General features: G+C 40.0%; 1 protein-coding gene across 6 annotated transcripts in view; it reads left to right on the plus strand.

The window, feature by feature from the left end:
• The window catches only part of MICAL2 (microtubule associated monooxygenase, calponin and LIM domain containing 2), a 118,038-nt gene that overhangs the window by 30,848 nt on the left and 68,606 nt on the right, over window positions 1-18,584 (plus strand). For all 6 annotated transcript variants that reach the window (XM_064163760.1, XM_064163761.1, XM_064163762.1 and 3 more), the window contains 9 exons: window positions 7,927-8,134; window positions 8,791-8,907; window positions 10,205-10,306; window positions 12,322-12,477; window positions 14,058-14,158; window positions 15,710-15,967; window positions 16,769-16,884; window positions 18,103-18,229; window positions 18,399-18,489. In XM_064163760.1, the coding sequence (XP_064019830.1) occupies window positions 7,927-8,134; window positions 8,791-8,907; window positions 10,205-10,306; window positions 12,322-12,477; window positions 14,058-14,158; window positions 15,710-15,967; window positions 16,769-16,884; window positions 18,103-18,229; window positions 18,399-18,489 (1,276 nt within the window). The remainder of the gene's footprint in view (window positions 1-7,926; window positions 8,135-8,790; window positions 8,908-10,204; window positions 10,307-12,321; window positions 12,478-14,057; window positions 14,159-15,709; window positions 15,968-16,768; window positions 16,885-18,102; window positions 18,230-18,398; window positions 18,490-18,584) is intronic.

Below are 18,584 nucleotides of genomic sequence, written 5' to 3' on the forward strand. Positions count from 1 at the left end.
AACTTCTGAAAAACTAATAACTTAAAAATCTGGCTTCTGCTTTAAGCCTGGTGGCTAGCTCTGTATGACCTCATGCACCCAGTACTGGTTTCTAAAAGCCAAGTCTTAGCTAGGTGTTGCTTAATAACTGACCTAATATTAAAAATGTATTTTAGAATATATTTTAAATTACTCTGCAAAATGACCTTAACATAATTTGACTAATAAGCCAGTTTCTAAGTGGAAACTTAGATGGCTTATTAGATTGTTGTGATTTCTATTTAGCCAAAAATTATAGGTTCAGTGTAGTATTTAAAATCTATGTAGACAGATCAGACTGTCAAAACAGTGCTGGGGTTTCCGTTGGTTGGTGGGTTTTGTTTTTTTTTCTTTCTTTTAAGCGTATGAAAACTTCTTGTAGCAAAACCAGGGCTGTTGACCAACTTGCCTGCATGCTTTGGATGCCATAAAGCGTGAAAAATCCCTTCCTCTTGGTCTCTAGACAAGTCCTCTCCTTGTTGACCATCCCCTGGCTCTAAAACCGCATAGAGGATTGTTTCCTTACAGTGGCAGTCTCACAAGCGTCACTACTCTGAAGACTTCTAAGGTTCAAGGCTTACTCTGTGTTGTTTTGGGAGCTGTAGCTCTTACTCCTTTTGTTTCTCCGTTCACCACTTTTCTGTTTCTAGATGAATTGTTTCATCGTTTTGCTTAGTTTATTTTTTGCCAAGCTTGTAAGGATAGCCTTAAACCATGATCTCTGTATGACAGACATAAGTCTACACAAGAAAGAAAGACAAACGACAAGGTAGTTAAATGCTGCCAACCATATTAATGACTGGGATAGTTGGGCAACGTTCGTTCTGCAAGGTTTGTTTTGTTTTGATTGTTTAAGCAACTGGCCAAAAAACCCTGGTGTGTAGGTTTTATTTAGATGACTGTAATTGTACTACAGGAGAACTGAAATTTCTGGAGATGCATTTTTGTTTTATATCTACCAATGTCTTGACCTTCTAGCACACTGAACGCACGCAGCCTTTCTTTAATGTGTTGCGTAGCAGACTATAAGCTTGAGATGTCTTTCATACCATTGTTTTAATTTCAATCTATGGAAAGGTTTTTATATGCAAATCTAATATTAGCTCATGTATCTAAGAGACAGTGAGGATGGATAGGCAAGCATGTCCAAATTCATCCAGGAAAAACAAAGGCATGCATTTTTTTTCCATGCAGAAGCTTATCTTCCAAAAAAGAGAAAAAAATGCTGGTAGAGATAAGCCAGATGAATGAAATAAATGTACTAATGTTTCGCTTCTGTCACTCTGACCCTATGAAACAGGAGGGCAATAAAGATAGATCCTCTGATCCCTGAATCACGCTGTGTCCAGCTGCGAGTGCAGCAACTGCAGGGCGCAGTGCTGGAGAAAGAGCTCTGTCCAGAATCAGCCTAGATTAGGTAGCCATAAATCCATGTTCTGAGAAGAAAAATGGCAGTTTCTCCATTTTAGCCACTTGCAGATTTGGGTGACTTGGCAGATGATGACAGAACTGCCTATTTCTGAGATGCACAGCTGGAGATAAACGCATTTAAATACTGATGGAACTGAAAGCAGAAATGGACTTGTCATGTTGTGCACCCTGCCCTGGGACAGGATTTTGTTCCTGTGGTTGACAATTAGGGGTGCATGAGCCTCACTGTTCCCAGCTCCCTTTGAACTTCCTCAGCAGTGGGCTTTATGTGGTGTTTGCTCTCCAAAACTGTGTGTTCAGCAAGATCCAGATATTAATAATATTTTAAGGCAGATTTTGGGACTATTTGTAGTGCATTTCAGTAGTGTCCACATAATGATTTGGAAAGTTAGGACTCCTCATTAAAATACAGTTCACTGAATATTATTTTGTCCAGTGAAGTATTTTTAACCTTATTAATTTTATAAGCTCATAAAACGTAGTATGATAGAGGAAAAAAATATTATTTTAAAGATGAATTAATTTTTATAGGATGAGTTTAATTCCTGTACCTTCTCCTTCCTTTTGGAATAACAATTTACGCTTTTTTAAGTAATATTTGCATGTAGCAGAGATCAGCTAAGCATAAATTTTTGGGTATGTGTTTCATCGCTGTCATATTGAGCTATAGCTATCATCAGTGTTGTTGACAGGACTGTGTTCTGTTGGCCTTTCAGTAAAACCAGTTGTATAGGTATGGCAGCCTTCAACAAGTCAGGCAACGACTACAAGCATCTAATGCAGTGTAGGTCACGTTACTGTCAGGAGAGCACTGTAAGGACATGGGTTGAGCGTGTCTGGCAACCAAGCTATTTACAGTGACACATCCTCCATTGGTGTGTGCTAGTTTGAAGCTAGCTAAAATGTTTTGGTCAGAAGAACTAGATTACGGGCTGTGAACAATGGTGATGTCTACTGGGAGGGCTGTTGTGTTTCTGTATTACCTTTTAACTTGTATATTTCTGTATATATTGTGAATATCTGCTTGTATATTGTGCTAGGCTGTAAATATGAGCTTCATTGAATTTCCAGAGCTGGCTGAGTCTAGGTGATTTCTAAAGTGTGGGGGGGTGGGGAACACCCAAACCATCACATGGTGCCAGTGGCTGGGCTGGTTTGCAGAAAGGAGATGACAAGCATTTTGTAGTGGGGTCATTGTCTAGAGAAGCAATGAAAAATTCAAAAGGGTTGTTCAGTTTAGAGGGGCAGCCATACATTGAAGTGCTTTGGTGCCCAGGGCTGTAGCAAGATTAGACTTGCATCTCAGATTGGCAAGATGCATCAGGAATGCTGTGAGCTTAACCTTTTTATTTCGTTTTTTTTTAAACTTTTTTCCAGTAAAACTTCATCTCAACACTCTTAACACTGCCTGCCATGTAGTGGCAGATAGAATTTTTTTTTTTCAGTGACTTCAAGTATAGTGTTTCAAACTTAAAGTATATTGGTTTTTAGTGGATGAAGGCTATGCATGACTGCACTGTTGTGTCCAGTAGCTGTCAGTGAATTTGTGATAAAACATGAGACTACAAGTGGGAGATGAACTCTAAGTCAGTAAGTCAAGAATGTCCTACTGAGCAGTCCTATTTTTGTCAGAAGCATTTTCATGTCTAATAAAGGGAATGAAGTGAAAAGTGTTGTGGTGGAGAGAGCTTCCTGCTGCAGCTTCTGGTAGCTGTCTGCCTTAGCTGCTTGTGCAGCTGTTTCTCTTTGGAGTCTTTCCAGGGAAACAGTCATTGCTGATCCAGAAAATGTGTTGTTTCATTACATTTTGTGCCTATCTTGTGTTGCATCACTCAGGTTAATCCTTAGTACATCCTTGTCGCTTTGGATGTTGCAGGAAGGCCAAGGCCAGATGAAGTCCCAGACAGATCTGGTGACTTATGAAAGTGAACACACCTGAAGCCTAGAGCAAACAAAGAAAGAGGTACTGCTATGGAAAAGCAATGTGTTCTGTTCCTCTGCATCCTGCAGCTCTCTGAGTGTAGGCAGAGCCCTCCACCACTGTGTGGGAAAGCTCACAGTTGCTGTGGGCACCTGGAGCACCAGACATCACTTCAAGGTGTGTGTGGAAAGCTGCTCCTTGGGGCTCATTTCTCACAAGATCCACTCTATAGGCTTTGAGTTCCCAGTGATGATTTGAGTAAATACTACATATTACCTAAAAGAAGTTAAATTCGGGCAGGTGGTTTTCACAGTGTATGTGTGCATTTAAACTGAAGAGCAGAAACAGTGTTTCTGACTTGGTGTGACTTAGAACAACAGAGAGTGTTCCGTGTCTATTCAGTTGCTCATGATCTGGAGCCTACAGTTAATCTCCTCTTTTTCACCTCCAAATCAATGGAATGGCAGACATGAAGAAAACCTTGAGTTTCTGGTGTGATTGTAACTTCTTCCCTTGTCCCAAGAATACATGGGGAGTGGATCATAGTTGAACACACTTTTCCAGGGCTAACTTAATGATGTGGTAGCTTGGGCAGGAGATGGCTGAGGGGTTTTGAACAGGACAGTAACTGTGTAATGCACTGAGCTAAAATGAGATTGTCTATTCTTAACTGTGCAAAGAGATGCTGTTTTGGTTGCTACCAAGTAGCAGGTTCCTTAACTCTTGAGCATGTAAATGCTAAGAGCTAATGTTTCTGGTTTACATTTTTCACGGTTAGGGAGTAGATTCTACATTTAGATGACTGAAGTTGATGAGATTCCTGTGATTGGGTCATTGTGGAGTGTTAATATTTTTTGTGTGTGGTTTTGTTGCCTCTGTGTGTGTGGTATTTAGTTTGTTCTGTATTTGGTGGGATTCGTTTGTTTGTTAGCTAGATATAGTGGCAGTACTTTTGCTCTGTCTCTTCTCCAAACCTCAGTTGTATCTGTGTCAAAAGCAATGAAGGCGTTCTGCAGATTCTCAGCTGTTAAACCATGTGTGGGTTCTTCAGAATGGGATGTAGGTGTCTGGATTCCCAGGCTGCTTATTTAGTAGGAGGAGATGGGAGGATCTGCAAGAGGCCCCTAGTTCACATCCCTTTCTCCTTTCCCTCCTTTTCTAAGTCGTATACAGTATGTATGACATTTGTACATTACATACAGAAGATGGTATCAAAACTCCATGCCTGACACCAGTAATTGTGATTTTGAAGAGGGGACTCATGCTCAAACCAGCATGTCTGTTTACTTGTAAGTGATATGAATAAGTGTGACACTTTCATGGTCAGTAATTAGTGCCATTCATGTGCAGGATAGTTTCAAGAAGGTCAGATGAGCTTAGATTAGAGAAAATCGCCATTAAAAGTACTCGAGGTAATCAGTGCTTGTAGGAATCAGTGCTTATGTCACAGTTTTTATTCTCATGGTGTGCACAGCCTCTTCTAGGAGATGTGTGCTCACTATTTTAAGCATTTGAAGGATCTTTAGATGAAATATGTGAAAAGATGAATTATTATCATGAAGGATAAAGGAGGAAATTTGGTGTTTTAAAAATCACAGGTTTCATCTACGACAGGAGTGCATAACTGTGTTGTCTTCTCCCTCCTCATTTATTCTTTCTGTACTTTTGTCTGCTCCTGTCTTCTTGTAACGCAGGTTCTTGAAGTGTTTTACATTTGCTGTAGGTTCTCATCAGACAGGAAGTATTTGCATTTGTTTGCAGGCAGAAGATCAACCCTTTTTGTACTACAAGGCTTTCATAGCTTTCTATCATTGCTGTCTTGCACTGACATGATATACTCTGTGGTGGAACGGGGTATGTCATCCAACGTGGTACTGATTCTTCAGGAAGGTCACAGAGGTCTAGTTGTGTTTTTTGGACAAACTGCCCTGTAATCTATACAAGTCTTTCTCCCTTTGTTTCCAGCCTGAAGAGAAGATATGCAAAAGCTCCTTGTCAGTCCTCTTCAGCAACTGTAACAGTTGTAACAGTCTGTAACTGTAACAGGCTAATCTGCAGAAGGTGCTATGGAAAGTCAAGTTACCCTTTTCCTTTTTAGGAGATCTGGTACCACTTGACAGTTGAACTGCAAATTGTGATGTGGGTGTCAAAAAACTGTTGGCATTTGTCCAACACTGTTAAATTTCAGAATTGCTTATTCAGGACTTGTTTGTGATGTCAGTTTCAGAGTCTGTTACATTGCAAAGACAGGAGGTGAAAGTAGGGAGCCATTCAAGATATGTTCTAGGCTGACTACAAGAAAGTTTCTACTGTATCTGTGTGAGCAGAGACCTGAGAAGGGAGAACAGGGACAGGACAATGGTACAACCCCTTTCTGTACTTAATAAAGGGAGGAATATAAACACAGGAGGAATTATCTTTGCAAGGGTTTTGTGATGGTTTTGGCCCCAGAAGTTTAAAAAAGATGACACAGTGCTAAGAGTAAGCTCTATAGCACTGGGAAGTGTCCTAAATCAAAGAACAAATAGTGCTGAGATGTAGATAAATACATTTATGGAAGGTAACCATGGATGATAGCAAATATACAACCATTTTTTCAGTGTCTCTAAGCAATTAAGATAATATTTTGTCAGTGGTGATAGGAAGAGGCGAGTGGGCAGAAATCTCCTTAAAACTATAATGTACTGTGTTGAAGAGCACCAGGAGGAACTAACAGTTTTTTCTGTGTGGGTTTTATTACTTGGCAGGATCCAGTATGACTAAGTCTCCAAATACTGTTGTGTGTAGTGGGGGGGATTTTGTTTTAGTGGTTTTTGGGTTTTTTTTAGTTGCATTTATTTTATGTATAATACATTTTGATAGCCAAAATAACAATCCCACCTTATCAAACTATGTATGGTCTTCATTTGACACATGTTTCTATCTCCTTGTTAAACACTGCTGGAAGGCTGTGTAGGTGCTCATCTACTTGCCAGAGCTCAGAGGTCCCATGTTAAATCGCAGCACGCATGTACAGAAAAGAGCTGATCCAGACTCCACCAACAATCCCCTTCAGTCAGGATAACATCTGCACTCCATTTTCTTCCTTTATATAATTACATCTGTTGATATTTTCTTAATATTTAGCATGCAGTGAGGGGTGTGCTTGTGCAGTTGTGAATTAAATATGTTCTTTTAGGAGAAAGAAAGCCAAGCTGCTAATGCAACAACCTAACTTCAACTTATTTAGTATTTCTAGTTAATAAAACATTTGCCTAAAGCAAAAGCGCCTCACAGGAGCCTTTCTTTCAGTGGTATTTTAGAAAGTATTTATTAATTTTTTTTAAAGTGCACTTTTATGATTGATTGGCCAAAAGTCAGCACCAGATAATCTTTGCTTAAGTTGTTAAATTTGAAAACAAATGGTGAACAAACCAAAATAAATAAATGACTCTATTTTATGAAATTGAAATGTAATGAGAACCAGACTTGTATCCAAAGAGCCTCCAGATACAAGCAGTGCTTTGAAACTGTAATCACTGTCTGGCTATGTGTGCGGGGTGCACAGGAGCATGTCTGGTGTATGAGATAATGGCTTTGGGTTTGCAGTGTGGTGCAGCTTGGCCATGCAGCTAGAGCTCTGCCGTCTGTTTAGGCCCGCCCTGTCTTCCCTGCCCCAGCCTGGTGCTTGAGCATACAGCACAGGTTTTGTGGAGTTGAACTATGACACTGTCCAGCTCTAAGACTGTTTTTGCTGAGCTTTTAGTAAATGGTCAGGAAAATGTAAAGCATTTGGTATTGTTGGGGTTTAATTAGTGTGGTTTCTGGAAATCCATTGCTTATTAATCTACGAAATTTACAGCTGTCAGCTAAAATTTGGGCAAGAATTCCCTGTAATGACTACTGAAATGGATGCACAAGCCTAGATTTAAGCTCCTCAAATGTGAGTGTCCTGAAGGTGTGAGAATGTTGACTGCTGGGTGGAAAGAATTAGGGCAGGCTGAGTGAAGCAGAAGTTGTCTGCTTACCTATCTTGACATACCCTGCTTTACAGCACTAGGAAAACTACCAGGTCAGGAGCAGTCGGCTGCTATGCTCAGATTATGCCCTTGCTTGAAATGGAGGAACTAATGCTATAAGACTACAGGCAAATCTATGATAAGCCAGACAAGTGTAGCAAATGCACAGCAATTTCCTCTTTAAAACAAAAAAAAGCCTACACCAAGACCACTTATTCCCTTTCCCCTCAAATTTCTGTAGCTGTAATCATTCATGTTCAAGAGCTTTCAAAACACTAAGTTACAAAGCAGATGCTCACATGTTTGGCTTTTGGCTGTTTCTTCTGTTACACCTTTTTATCAGGTGCTTTTCTGTTTGCACAAAGCACAGTTCATCCTCTTGTATGGACTGACTGCCACACGCAAACAAAATGTTAATGCTCGTTGATCAAAACAGGTGATTTGAATATGTCTTAGCATCAGTCTGGTTGAGTATCAAGTTATTCCTTGAGAGTAAGTTAGAAACCTTATGCAAGTCAATACAAAATCCTGTCTAAGACTTCTCCTTTTCTCTGCTAGTGTTTAATTATTGGAGGTGGCCCATGTGGCTTGCGGACTGCCATAGAGCTTGCATTCCTGGGAGCCAAAGTCGTCGTGGTGGAGAAGAGGGACACTTTCTCAAGAAACAATGTGTTGCATCTCTGGCCATTTACAATCCATGACCTCCGGGGACTGGGAGCAAAGAAATTCTATGGAAAATTCTGTGCAGGGTCCATTGATCACATCAGTAAGTATCTGATGGTATGGGTTTTATTCAGATAAGAGGTGTGCTGAGATCAGAAGATTAATGGAAACTTTCTTGAGTTGACAGAAAGTTCATTTGCCTTAAACATGTGTGAGTACACACACACACAAAAGAAAGAAATGGTCTCATTCAAGCAATATGGCAGGTGAACAAATGCCAGTCTTGTGAAGCAGCTTAGCTGTTAGTCTGGGTTTGTTAAATGGTAGACTTTTATTTCAAAGTATGAAAAATACTGATACTCATTCCAGTATGTTAAAGGTGGACACAACCCTTAATCTAATGAGAAAATATGCAAAAGTGGGGTGTTTTACAAGGAAATATGTGGTAAAACTTTATATCCTAAAATACTCTACATAATGAGTAGCAGATTGTTTTAAGTATCTTCCAGAAAAAGCTCTGGAAAAGATACTAAATCTACTCACTGAAATGTGTTACATTACCTGTGAGATAGAGCTGTGAGAGGAAAATGAGACGGAAGGGAACGACATTCTGTAATGGTTGCTGCAATTTGCATTTGTCATAGAATGGAAAATAATGCTGTGTTCATGTGTTACTGATGAATATCAGTTGTGGGGCATGCTGGCAGCAGCTGCGATTACTTGCCTATTAAATACATCTTTGTTACTTCCTTCCAACAGGTATTCGACAACTTCAGCTTATCCTCTTCAAAGTTGCACTTATACTAGGAGTTGAGATCCATGTGAACCTAGAATTTGTGAAACTGCTGGAACCTCCAGAAGATCAGGAAAACCAAAGTATTGTTTATCAGAATGTAGCAATTGTAGTTCTGTAGCTTCTTTTTCTGTGAAATCATTTGAGGTAGTTGAACTCTATTGAAAGAAAAAGGAGGGTTTTTTTCATCTTACTCAGCTAGGTTTGCTGTTATGCTTGCTAAGTATCGTTGTGACAGAGAACTGATAATTCAGGAGAGATGTTGAGGTGCTGGAATGTGTCCGGAGAAGGGCAACAAGGCTGGTGAAGGGCCTGGAACACAAACCCTACGAGGAGAGGCTGAGGGAGCTGGGGTTGTTTAGCCTGGAGAAGAGAAGGCTCAGGGGTGACCTCATTGCTGTCTAGAACTACCTGAAGGGAGGTTGTAGCCAGGTGGGGGTTGGTCTCTTCTCCCAGACAACCAGCAATAGAATGGGAGGACACAGTCTCAAGCTGTGGTTTTACACTATGCCTTCTGGCATGTGTTTGAAGCTTTGTAGGGAGTCTGATGTGGCTTTCTGGCATCTCCTTGTAAAAGCAGATTATTTTTTTTAATTGATAATATAAATATTGAGAATAGATTAAGCTTTTTAGGCCTTGTTTTGCATCCACATTTGCTATAACTCCCACTGGCACACAAGAGTCTTATCAGCCACCTTTTAAAATTACAAAATGCAGAAAGATTTCACTTTTACTTTTTTTTTTTTAAAGATTAGTGTTTAAGGTGCAGTAGCAATACAATATTTTAAAATGTTACTGTAATTAAAGGGCTATCTCTCTTTAAATGGCCATATAGTAATAGAATAACTAAGTAGTTGAAGTAAATATAATTTTTAAACATGGACAGTACAACCATTTTCACATAATCTGCTTTGTCTTAGTGAAAAGATTAAATTTAGCTTTGAGTGTGCTTCCATTTAATTTTTTTTGTTTAGAAGACAATTAAAAGTACTGATAATGGAGTGCTATTCTAAAAGACAGCCCTTGTGCTTACTCTGTGTGTAGTGTCCTGATAAACCTATTTCTATGACAGTGAAATGGTTAAACGTGTTCTTGTGGCATGGGTCTGAGAGGAAGTTTGTTGCCTTAGGTGATGAAAGTGAAGACTTCTTTGTTTTTTTAAGTAGTCAATTTATGAGCTTGACACCTTGCTAGTGCAACCTGAACTGCACTAGCAAGGTCTTGACAGCAGCAGAACATCCCTGCATCTAACTGAGGCAGAATTCACCTCTCCCTGAAAGAGCAATGGTCTGTTTCTCCCAATGCCCTTTCTTCACAGTCTGACAGCACTTCTCCATTGTATTACTGAAGAATGAATAAAACTGTTCTTCATGTTTTCAGAGATTGGTTGGAGAGCTGAATTTCTCCCCATGGATCACCCTTTGTCAGAGTATGAATTCGATGTTATTATTGGTGCAGATGGCCGCAGGAACACCTTAGAAGGTAGGTGAATGTGTGCTTTTAACCTTGTTAACGGTCTCTAGAGTGTTTTTGGAAAGCATGAAAGTCAGTAGAGAACACAAAGCAATAGGCTGCCTTTTAATCCACTGAAGTCTGTGGAAACTTTTTTTTTTAGGTGTCCTCTTCTGCTTTTGCTGTTAAGTTGTAGCTCAAAATAGAGACATTAATGTCATTACTGATTCTCAGTACTGTGTATCTGCATGTGATGGTTTGGGTGTTCCCCGCCCTCCACACTTTAGATGGCGTGTTCCTGCCATCAGGAACAGACGCCCACCTGGCAATTCCAGCCCAGGAGGAGACAAATTCCACATAGACATCACCATTGTTTTCCTTTCACAGCCTATGGTCTAGTTCTTCTCTCCAAAACATCCTAGCTAGCTTCAAACTAGCACACTGCATTTCCTGCAAAATGCACTATGATGTCATTGGCCTTGCCTCAATGTTAAGTAATTATATAATAACTGAAGGAGGCTGACAAAGACATGTCAGGGATTGCACAGTCTTTGCTATTGTGCCCTAAGTTTGAACTATGGGTTTAATAGCCAAAACGTGACTGTCGTGTTTAATGAAGGTATCGGAGGTGTTGTTCTTCTATAGAGGTGATTAAAGCTCAGAACAAGTTCCTATGGATACTAAAAGATAGTAAATAACACTAAGGTGATGGTGGGAGAGGGGGGAAAGGAATGCTTGATGAACTTAATCCATTGCTGAGAATTCAGACCACTTGAGCTGTCTTTCCTAGTGAGACACTACCTAAACTGCTACTCTCCTGTATCACATGAACAAACCTGTTAATATTCCCCTATAGCTTCAATTATATCCATGTTTAGTTTCAGTTCCCTAAGTACACTCTTTCCTTTTTTTATTAGCTTCTTTTTGTCTACTTATTCCTGTATCTGCCAGCCACAGTATGCTTAGAGTTAATATAATACTCTATTAGAAATGTCCCCACATTATAGTCCAGCTATCTCCCATAGAAGACTTTAACGCTATAAGCAAAATGAAAGTATTCTTACTTCAGCTGCAGACTCTGAGAAGTTAATGATTATCATAGTACCAGGATCTAAGGGAATATTTGGTGCACTGAAGATTATTCACATACAGGAGTTGCTGTTGTCACATTAAATTTATCCCAATGAAATAACGAGATCATACCAAGAAGCACAGGGATAACACAGTATGGCTGGGTTGATTGGTTGGTTTGTGTGGTTGTTGGGGTTTTTTTTTGAGTTTGTTTATTTTTTCCCTTAGTCATCTGCAATTGGCTGAGAATACTCTAAGGACCTCTGTCCTACTTTAGAATTTACTTATAGATAAGGGAAATAATGCAGCAGGGAAAAGCTTAAATGTGTGACTGCAAGAGGCTTCTTTTGTGAAAAGAGGAAGATAGGATAGAGTGAGGAAGCAAGTAACTTCAGACTCAGTTTCACCTCAGAAATCTAACAGTTAAGCCACTGTGTTCTTTTCAACAGTTACTGTCTTTCAAAAACCTCATTAACTGGTTGGCTCTGCACCTATACTCTGATGGAAATGTTTCTGTTTTTCAGATCTCTCTGCTGCTTTTGACTGCTGATTTTTTGCAGATCTTTTTCATGAACTATTTAGCATCTATATAACCAAAGTCTTACTTGATATTTAACGTGCTGGAAAAGTTGCCCTCTGTTAAATTTGATAATTTGATCTTCTGTATTTCCAGTCTGGTTTTCTTTAGCTATCATTTGCGTGCAACTTCTCTATGCTCAACTTGTCTGCACAATTTTTTTTTTTTTTGAGACTCTATCTTGAATGTAGCAAAACTCAAGCTTTGCAGCTGGGAGTGAGAAGAAAAGACCTTTTGCATCCAAGGGAGTTTTGGGAGAATGACAGCATTTGTTGATACACCATTGTTTGATGAAATGTAGGACTGTAGGAATGAGACTGAGCTGCCTCGAGCTGACCCTCCCTGAAAGTTGGATGTGAAGTTTCCAGTGTTCTAAAATATTTTCTTTGCTTACCAGGTTTCAGGAGGAAGGAGTTTCGTGGAAAGCTGGCTATAGCTATCACTGCCAATTTCATAAACAGAAATACAACTGCAGAAGCCAAGGTAGAAGAAATTAGTGGTGTTGCTTTCATCTTCAATCAGAAGTTCTTCCAGGACCTAAAAGAGGAAACGGGTGGGTGTATCCTCTTTTTTTTTCCCCACAATCAGATACAAGGCAGTAGAGGAGCTCTTTATCTGCCAGACCTTCCCCCCTGTTCCTATTAACATCAGTTTAAATATATTATGCATATATATTCTTTAAAAAGTGATCAAATGTTGTAGATGCCACAACCTTGCAGAAGGAGTTGTCCATCTGTGGTACAGTGGGATGATTTTTTAATAGTTATTGATTTTATTTTTAGCTTGGGCGTTGCCACATCCTAGCTTGTTTTAATGTTTGAATTTTTCTCAACTGTAAAAATGTCTGCTATGTTGAACAAATTTAGAAGAGCATTTTCAGTGCCCAGAGATTTCCCTCAAGACATGGTTTGTTTTGTTTGTATCTGTTCACATACTGAACAGCTTAAGCCCTATGAAAAAGGCTCTTCCCTTCTGGGAGGAGTTTATTTTTGCTTTTTGATGTGTACATCTGATAAAGTGAAAAGAAATAGACAGGAATCTGCCATAAATACTTAAAATAGAAACTGAGAAAAACATCTTTACGGAAAGGGGTTTCAGAACTTGCATCCACTATCAGTACAAGTGGTTTCATTCTTGATTTATGGCTGATTTCATCTTTTAAATTATTATTACTACAATAACCAAAACTGGTTGGACCCAATGCCAGAGCCCTAGCAACCAGAAAAGCACTCATACTTCCTTTGCTCCCCTTCTTTGCCTCAGAAGATTTAAGACTGCTGTGAACTGACTTAGAAGGATGTTCCTGTTGGTATAAGTCAAATCTTCTCCTTTGTTTTACTTTGTTCTAGAGCATGCAGATGAGCCATCAGTGTGCCCAGGTGGCCAAGAGAGCCAATGGCATCCTGGCCTGCATCAGGAACAGTGTGGCCAGTAGGACAAGGGAGGTTATTCTTCCCCTGTACTCATCACTGGTCAGGCCACACCTTGAGTACTGTGTCCAGTTCTGGGCCCCTCAATTCAAGAAAGATGTTGAGGTGCTGGAACATGTCCAGAGAAGGGCAACAAAGCTGGTGAGGGGCCTGGAGCACAAATCCTATGAGGAGAGGTTGAGGGAGCTGGGCCTGTTTAGCCTGGAGAAGAGGAGGCTCAGGGGTGATCTTATTACTGTCTACAACTACCTGAAGGGGCACTGTAGCCAGGTGGGGGGTGGCCTCTTCTCCCAGGCAACCAGCAATAGAACAAGGGGACACAGTCTCAAGTTGTGCCAGGGTAGGTATAGGCTGGATATTAGGAAGAAGTTCTTCACAGAGAGAGTGATTTCCCATTGGAATGGGCTGCCCAGGGAGGTGGTGGAGGCACCGTCCCTGGGGGTCTTCAAGAAAAGACTGGATGAGGCACTTAGTGCCATGGTCTAGTTGATTGGTTAGGGCTGGGTGCTAGGTTGGACTGGATGATCTTGGAGGTCTCTTCCAACCTGGTTGATTCTATGATTCTATGATCTCATCCACTAATGCCTCATCCCAGCTTGGAGAGTGAATGCGTCCCCAGGAAAGGAACTCACCTGTGGGCATGAATCCCACGTGACACAGACAGTGCACTGCACTGCATAACAAGTGTATTATCTCTTTACAGGCATTGACCTGGAGAATATTGTTTACTACAAGGACAGCACTCATTATTTTGTGATGACAGCAAAAAAGCAGAGTCTTCTGGACAAAGGAGTAATTATTAATGTATGTAAGAATGCTGGCTAAAGTCCCAGTTTATGTGCTTGGCACAGAATAAGTGTGAATATCTGCATAAACATTGTGGCATGTTACAGAGAGTGTTCATAGATCAGTTCACTAAAGCTCAGATCATTTAGATCTTACTCTGACTTGTTTGTGCTAACTATAGGCAAAAAGAGTTTCTGTAGAGAACTGAAAACAATACTTCCTAAATTTGTCCATTCTGAAATTGGCTGAGAGAGAATCTTGACTCACCTTGGGAATGAGTGGTGTGGTCATGACACCAGAAAATAAAAACCTCATTCATTCAAAGGAGAACTTAGCACAGAGCACAACTGTGGCTGGTTTCATCAGGCAAACAAGGAACTGTTAAAACTTATCCCTGGCCAAATTGCAATTTCTCTCAAGTGGGTGAAACATGATGGAAGGAGCCTGTAATTGCATGGCCTGAACTTTCATAAGTACTTGGTACTTTAAGGCCTTCTTTTTCCTTCTCTTTTTCTGTTAGATTTGAGAGTTTGTTTTCTTTTTGTTTCTAGAAAGTGTTTTGGCACCATTTAAATTTCTTTTCCTGGAAATCCAAGAGAGGTCATCCTTCTTTTTTTTCCTTGCATATAAGACAGAGCCAAAAAGAGTTGAATATAATTTCCTGAAGGAAGAAGGCTTCTTGGCTTTCTGATGGAACTGCTAAGCCCTGTGCCACGATTTTCTGCTCTTTTGGGGAACAGAGGCTCCCAGGGCAGAGCTGCTGAGGTCAGAGAGGGTATGGGTGGTAGCCCCATCAGTGTGAGGTGGGAACTAGACCCTGTGCTTAAGGGGCTGATGTTTGCAGGTGGATACAGTCCCAGGAGATCTTTAGGGAGTGTGAAGAAGAGAAGCAACATCTGTAGCCCATCAGAGCTGTTTTCTTGACCTACTCAGGTCTGACTAGGAAAAAAAAAACAAACTAGTCTGTTATAACAAGCAGTTCTGCAGTATCTTCTTGGTGATTAGTGGTCTCATCCATGATTAAGCTCTAAATAGAAACCGCTGTATTAATAATCATTGGTTTTAGGCTAACCTGTAAATGCAGAGTCCTTCATCACAAAGGCATGTAAAACCCCAGCCCTAAGCAGAAGAACAGAAAAACTTCCATGATCTAAGTTTGAATATGTTGTTTCTGAGATGCTAAGTAAAATCTTGACACTGAAACCACACGTTATGTCATTGGTGCATTGGTATTTCTGCTCTCCTGTGGTTTCAGATGTGGGGTGCGTGCATGCACGAAGGCATTTCAGTGATGATGATAACATCTTTTGATGGGAGGGAAGTAATATAAAAATATCACATAGAGGAACTGGAAGGCACTGTCATCTGTTGCAAATAAGATTGCTTATTCAGTGTTGGTATAGAGACTTGGGGGCAGTGTCATGTGTTAACTTTTTGGAGACTGTGACAAATCTCAACTGGTTCTTTATGTTGTAAGATGTGTAGCTGTCACCCTGGTGCTGTAAGATTACAATAAGATTCAGAGAGGACAGTTGGAGTATCTAACTTTTCATGCTTCTCTCCTTGCAGGACTATATTGATACTGAATTTCTCCTCTGTGGGGAAAATGTGAACCAGAATAATTTGCTGTCCTATGCCAGAGAAGCTGCTGACTTTGCAACCAATTACCAGCTGCCTTCCTTGGATTATGCAATTAATCACTACGGGCAACCAGATGTAGCAATGTTTGATTTTACTTCCATGTATGCATCTGAAAATGCTGCACTAGTGAGAGAGAGGCACAGGCATCAGCTCCTGGTGGCACTTGTTGGAGATAGTTTGCTTGAGGTATATCTTTTGTTTTAGTTGGGTTTTTTTTCCCCCTTTAATCCAGTCATTCAGTCTACTCTGCAGAATAAACTGCCTTCTATTACAAGTCCTGAAACAATGGTACCTTCTTTGGAATAGGGGTGTGGTGGCTTTTTTCCTTTTTTTCCCTCTTTCTTTTTTTTTTTTTATATCATAGTTTATGTTATAACTAATACTTGGCTGGCAGACTCTGGCTGTGATCCTGTTTTGCTTTATGCAAGTCATATTTCTGTCTGAAAACTATGAGCTGTGTGTCCTCAGCTTGGGTGCATGGCATAATTTCCCTAACTTCCATCACAGACAAAAACTCAGTCCAAATTTTTTGTTGCAGTCTCTTTGCCTTAGTATATTCTCTTTTTTTCTGAAGTGGAAAGTGTATGTTGCAACTAATTACTTTTAAAATAATAGAAATCATACTGACAACCTGAACAGTTAGGAAAGATCAGTCCAAAGCAAAATTAGGAGATGAGAAAAAGGCATAGTTTTTCCATGACTAAATCTTGAGTATTGAGTCCTTTTTTTTTTTCTCAGTCTTTTCCTTTTCAGGTTAAAAACTTTGATTTTAAATATAGAAGTTAAAAAAAAAAGTGACAGTAGTCTTTTTTATTAGCTGAGACTTGGAAGGGAGAAATGTCTAAAACCTTCAAGAGTTTACTATTCTGTGTTTTAACTTTACTAAGACAATATGAACCACTGCACTGCCAATTCACACTGCAAAATACTTTTGTAATAAGACCTTAAGAAATGGAAGGAATTAAAATTGTAAATGCTTCTTGACAGCCCTTCTGGCCAATGGGTACTGGCTGTGCAAGAGGCTTTTTAGCTGCCTTTGATACTGCTTGGATGGTGCGGAGCTGGGCTCAAGGAAAACCCCCGTTAGAAATCCTGGCTGAACGGTGAGTGCTGCTTTCGTCTTCTCCATCGTTTTGCAGTATTGGTAGAAGACAATGGAATTTAGAATGTCAACAGGAGAAATACTCTTCTTTACTGCAGTGGCATTGGCTTGAAATTACCCATTTATTGAGGTTACAGGACAACTGACTGTAACCAGTAGCAGTAGGCAGTTACTCTGTAAGCTTCTGCACACTAAGAGATCCAGCACCATGCCCAATATGGATTTAAATCACTAACTGAAGTCACTCTACTAGAGTTAAGTGTGATCTTTAAGGAAATAAATTAAATATACTTTGTCTGAAGACTAACCCTCTGTCTCAGCAACAGACAACCTCAAAAGCTGCCCAAATACTGAAATAAGTATAAGTAAGTACTTTAACAGCTTTCATAGTTGCTATCTGTGTTTTTAACACTGTCATTTCGTTTAGTAGCCCTCATGCCTCCTTTATGAAGATTGATAAACATGTGGCAAAGGAGAATTGCTATAGAGCTGTATCATAACCTTCTCTTGGCGATGTCTTTTTGACTACAGCAAAAAAATCTGTTAAGTACACTAGCAGTTGTGGTGTCACCATGGTCTGATAGTTGAAGCTGCTGACTTTTGGTCCTGATGACATCTGGTCTGCTCAGCTGCAGCTGTTCAGGCTGTTTTGGGGCAGATACACAACAGTCATGGGTTGTGGTAATACAAGTGGAAGCATTACTAAGTACAGTGCTTTGAGAAGTTTTAAGGCAGAAGCCTGTGGGATGACTCAAATGTGGCATAGTCCTGAATGGAAAATTGAACAGCACAATAAAAAAGGCTGTGGTAACATTATAGGGATTGCAGAATGATGGGATTTAGTGCTGTTATGTGGTAAAGAAGTTACTCCTTGGGTGGAGGTTAAAGCAAAACCAGATGATTGAATGATGTAACTGCCTCCTCTTTTTTTTTTTTCCTCCTCTTGCTTGCTTGCTTCCTGCCCCAGGAAAATATGGGCATAAGTTCTAAATGCCTGCCTTCTTCTTGTCCTTTTTCTATATGGCATGCTGCTGGTCAACGGAAGTAAGAAATAGGGTGGGTGCCTTCCTTATGCATTTGGTGCATAACATGTGTCCTGGCTGGATCAAAATGAGGTGCAGGTAGCTGCAGGAGACCCAAAATACTCTTTATATAATATTGATTAAAATAAATATCTCTTGTGGTTTGGGTTTTTTTTTTGTTTTCTTTTTCCTGTAAGGGAGAGCATTTATCGACTCTTGCCTCAGACTACCCCTGAAAATATTAACAAGAACTTTGACCAGTATACCATTGACCCAGGAACAAGATACCCGAACTTGAATTCAAGCTGCGTTCGACCTCACCAGGTCAGTACTTGAAAGGCTTGCTTGTGAGATCAAAGTTCATTTTTTGTCCAGTAGGAACAGGGCCACAAGTAATGAAGAAAATCTCTGGGAGACTTCTTAATTTAAATCCAGCTGTTGTTAAATTTTCAAGGAATTCTTATGTTATTCTGTCAAATGTTTGTACTTGTAGGTGAGACAGTTATATGTTACCAGTGAGTTACAACAATGTCCACTTGAAAGAGTAAGCTCCATTAGAAGATCAGTGAATCTCTCAAGACAGGGTATGTGACATCTCATGCTTGCTGTAGCTTAGTATTTGGGACCTTCTGAGCCTACAAAAACTGATTAAAATGTTTGCCCTCTGCTGTAACTGCAG

Source organism: Pogoniulus pusillus, chromosome 24 (genome assembly GCF_015220805.1).
Source record: "Pogoniulus pusillus isolate bPogPus1 chromosome 24, bPogPus1.pri, whole genome shotgun sequence".
In the NCBI taxonomy this organism is placed as follows: domain Eukaryota; kingdom Metazoa; phylum Chordata; class Aves; order Piciformes; family Lybiidae; genus Pogoniulus; species Pogoniulus pusillus.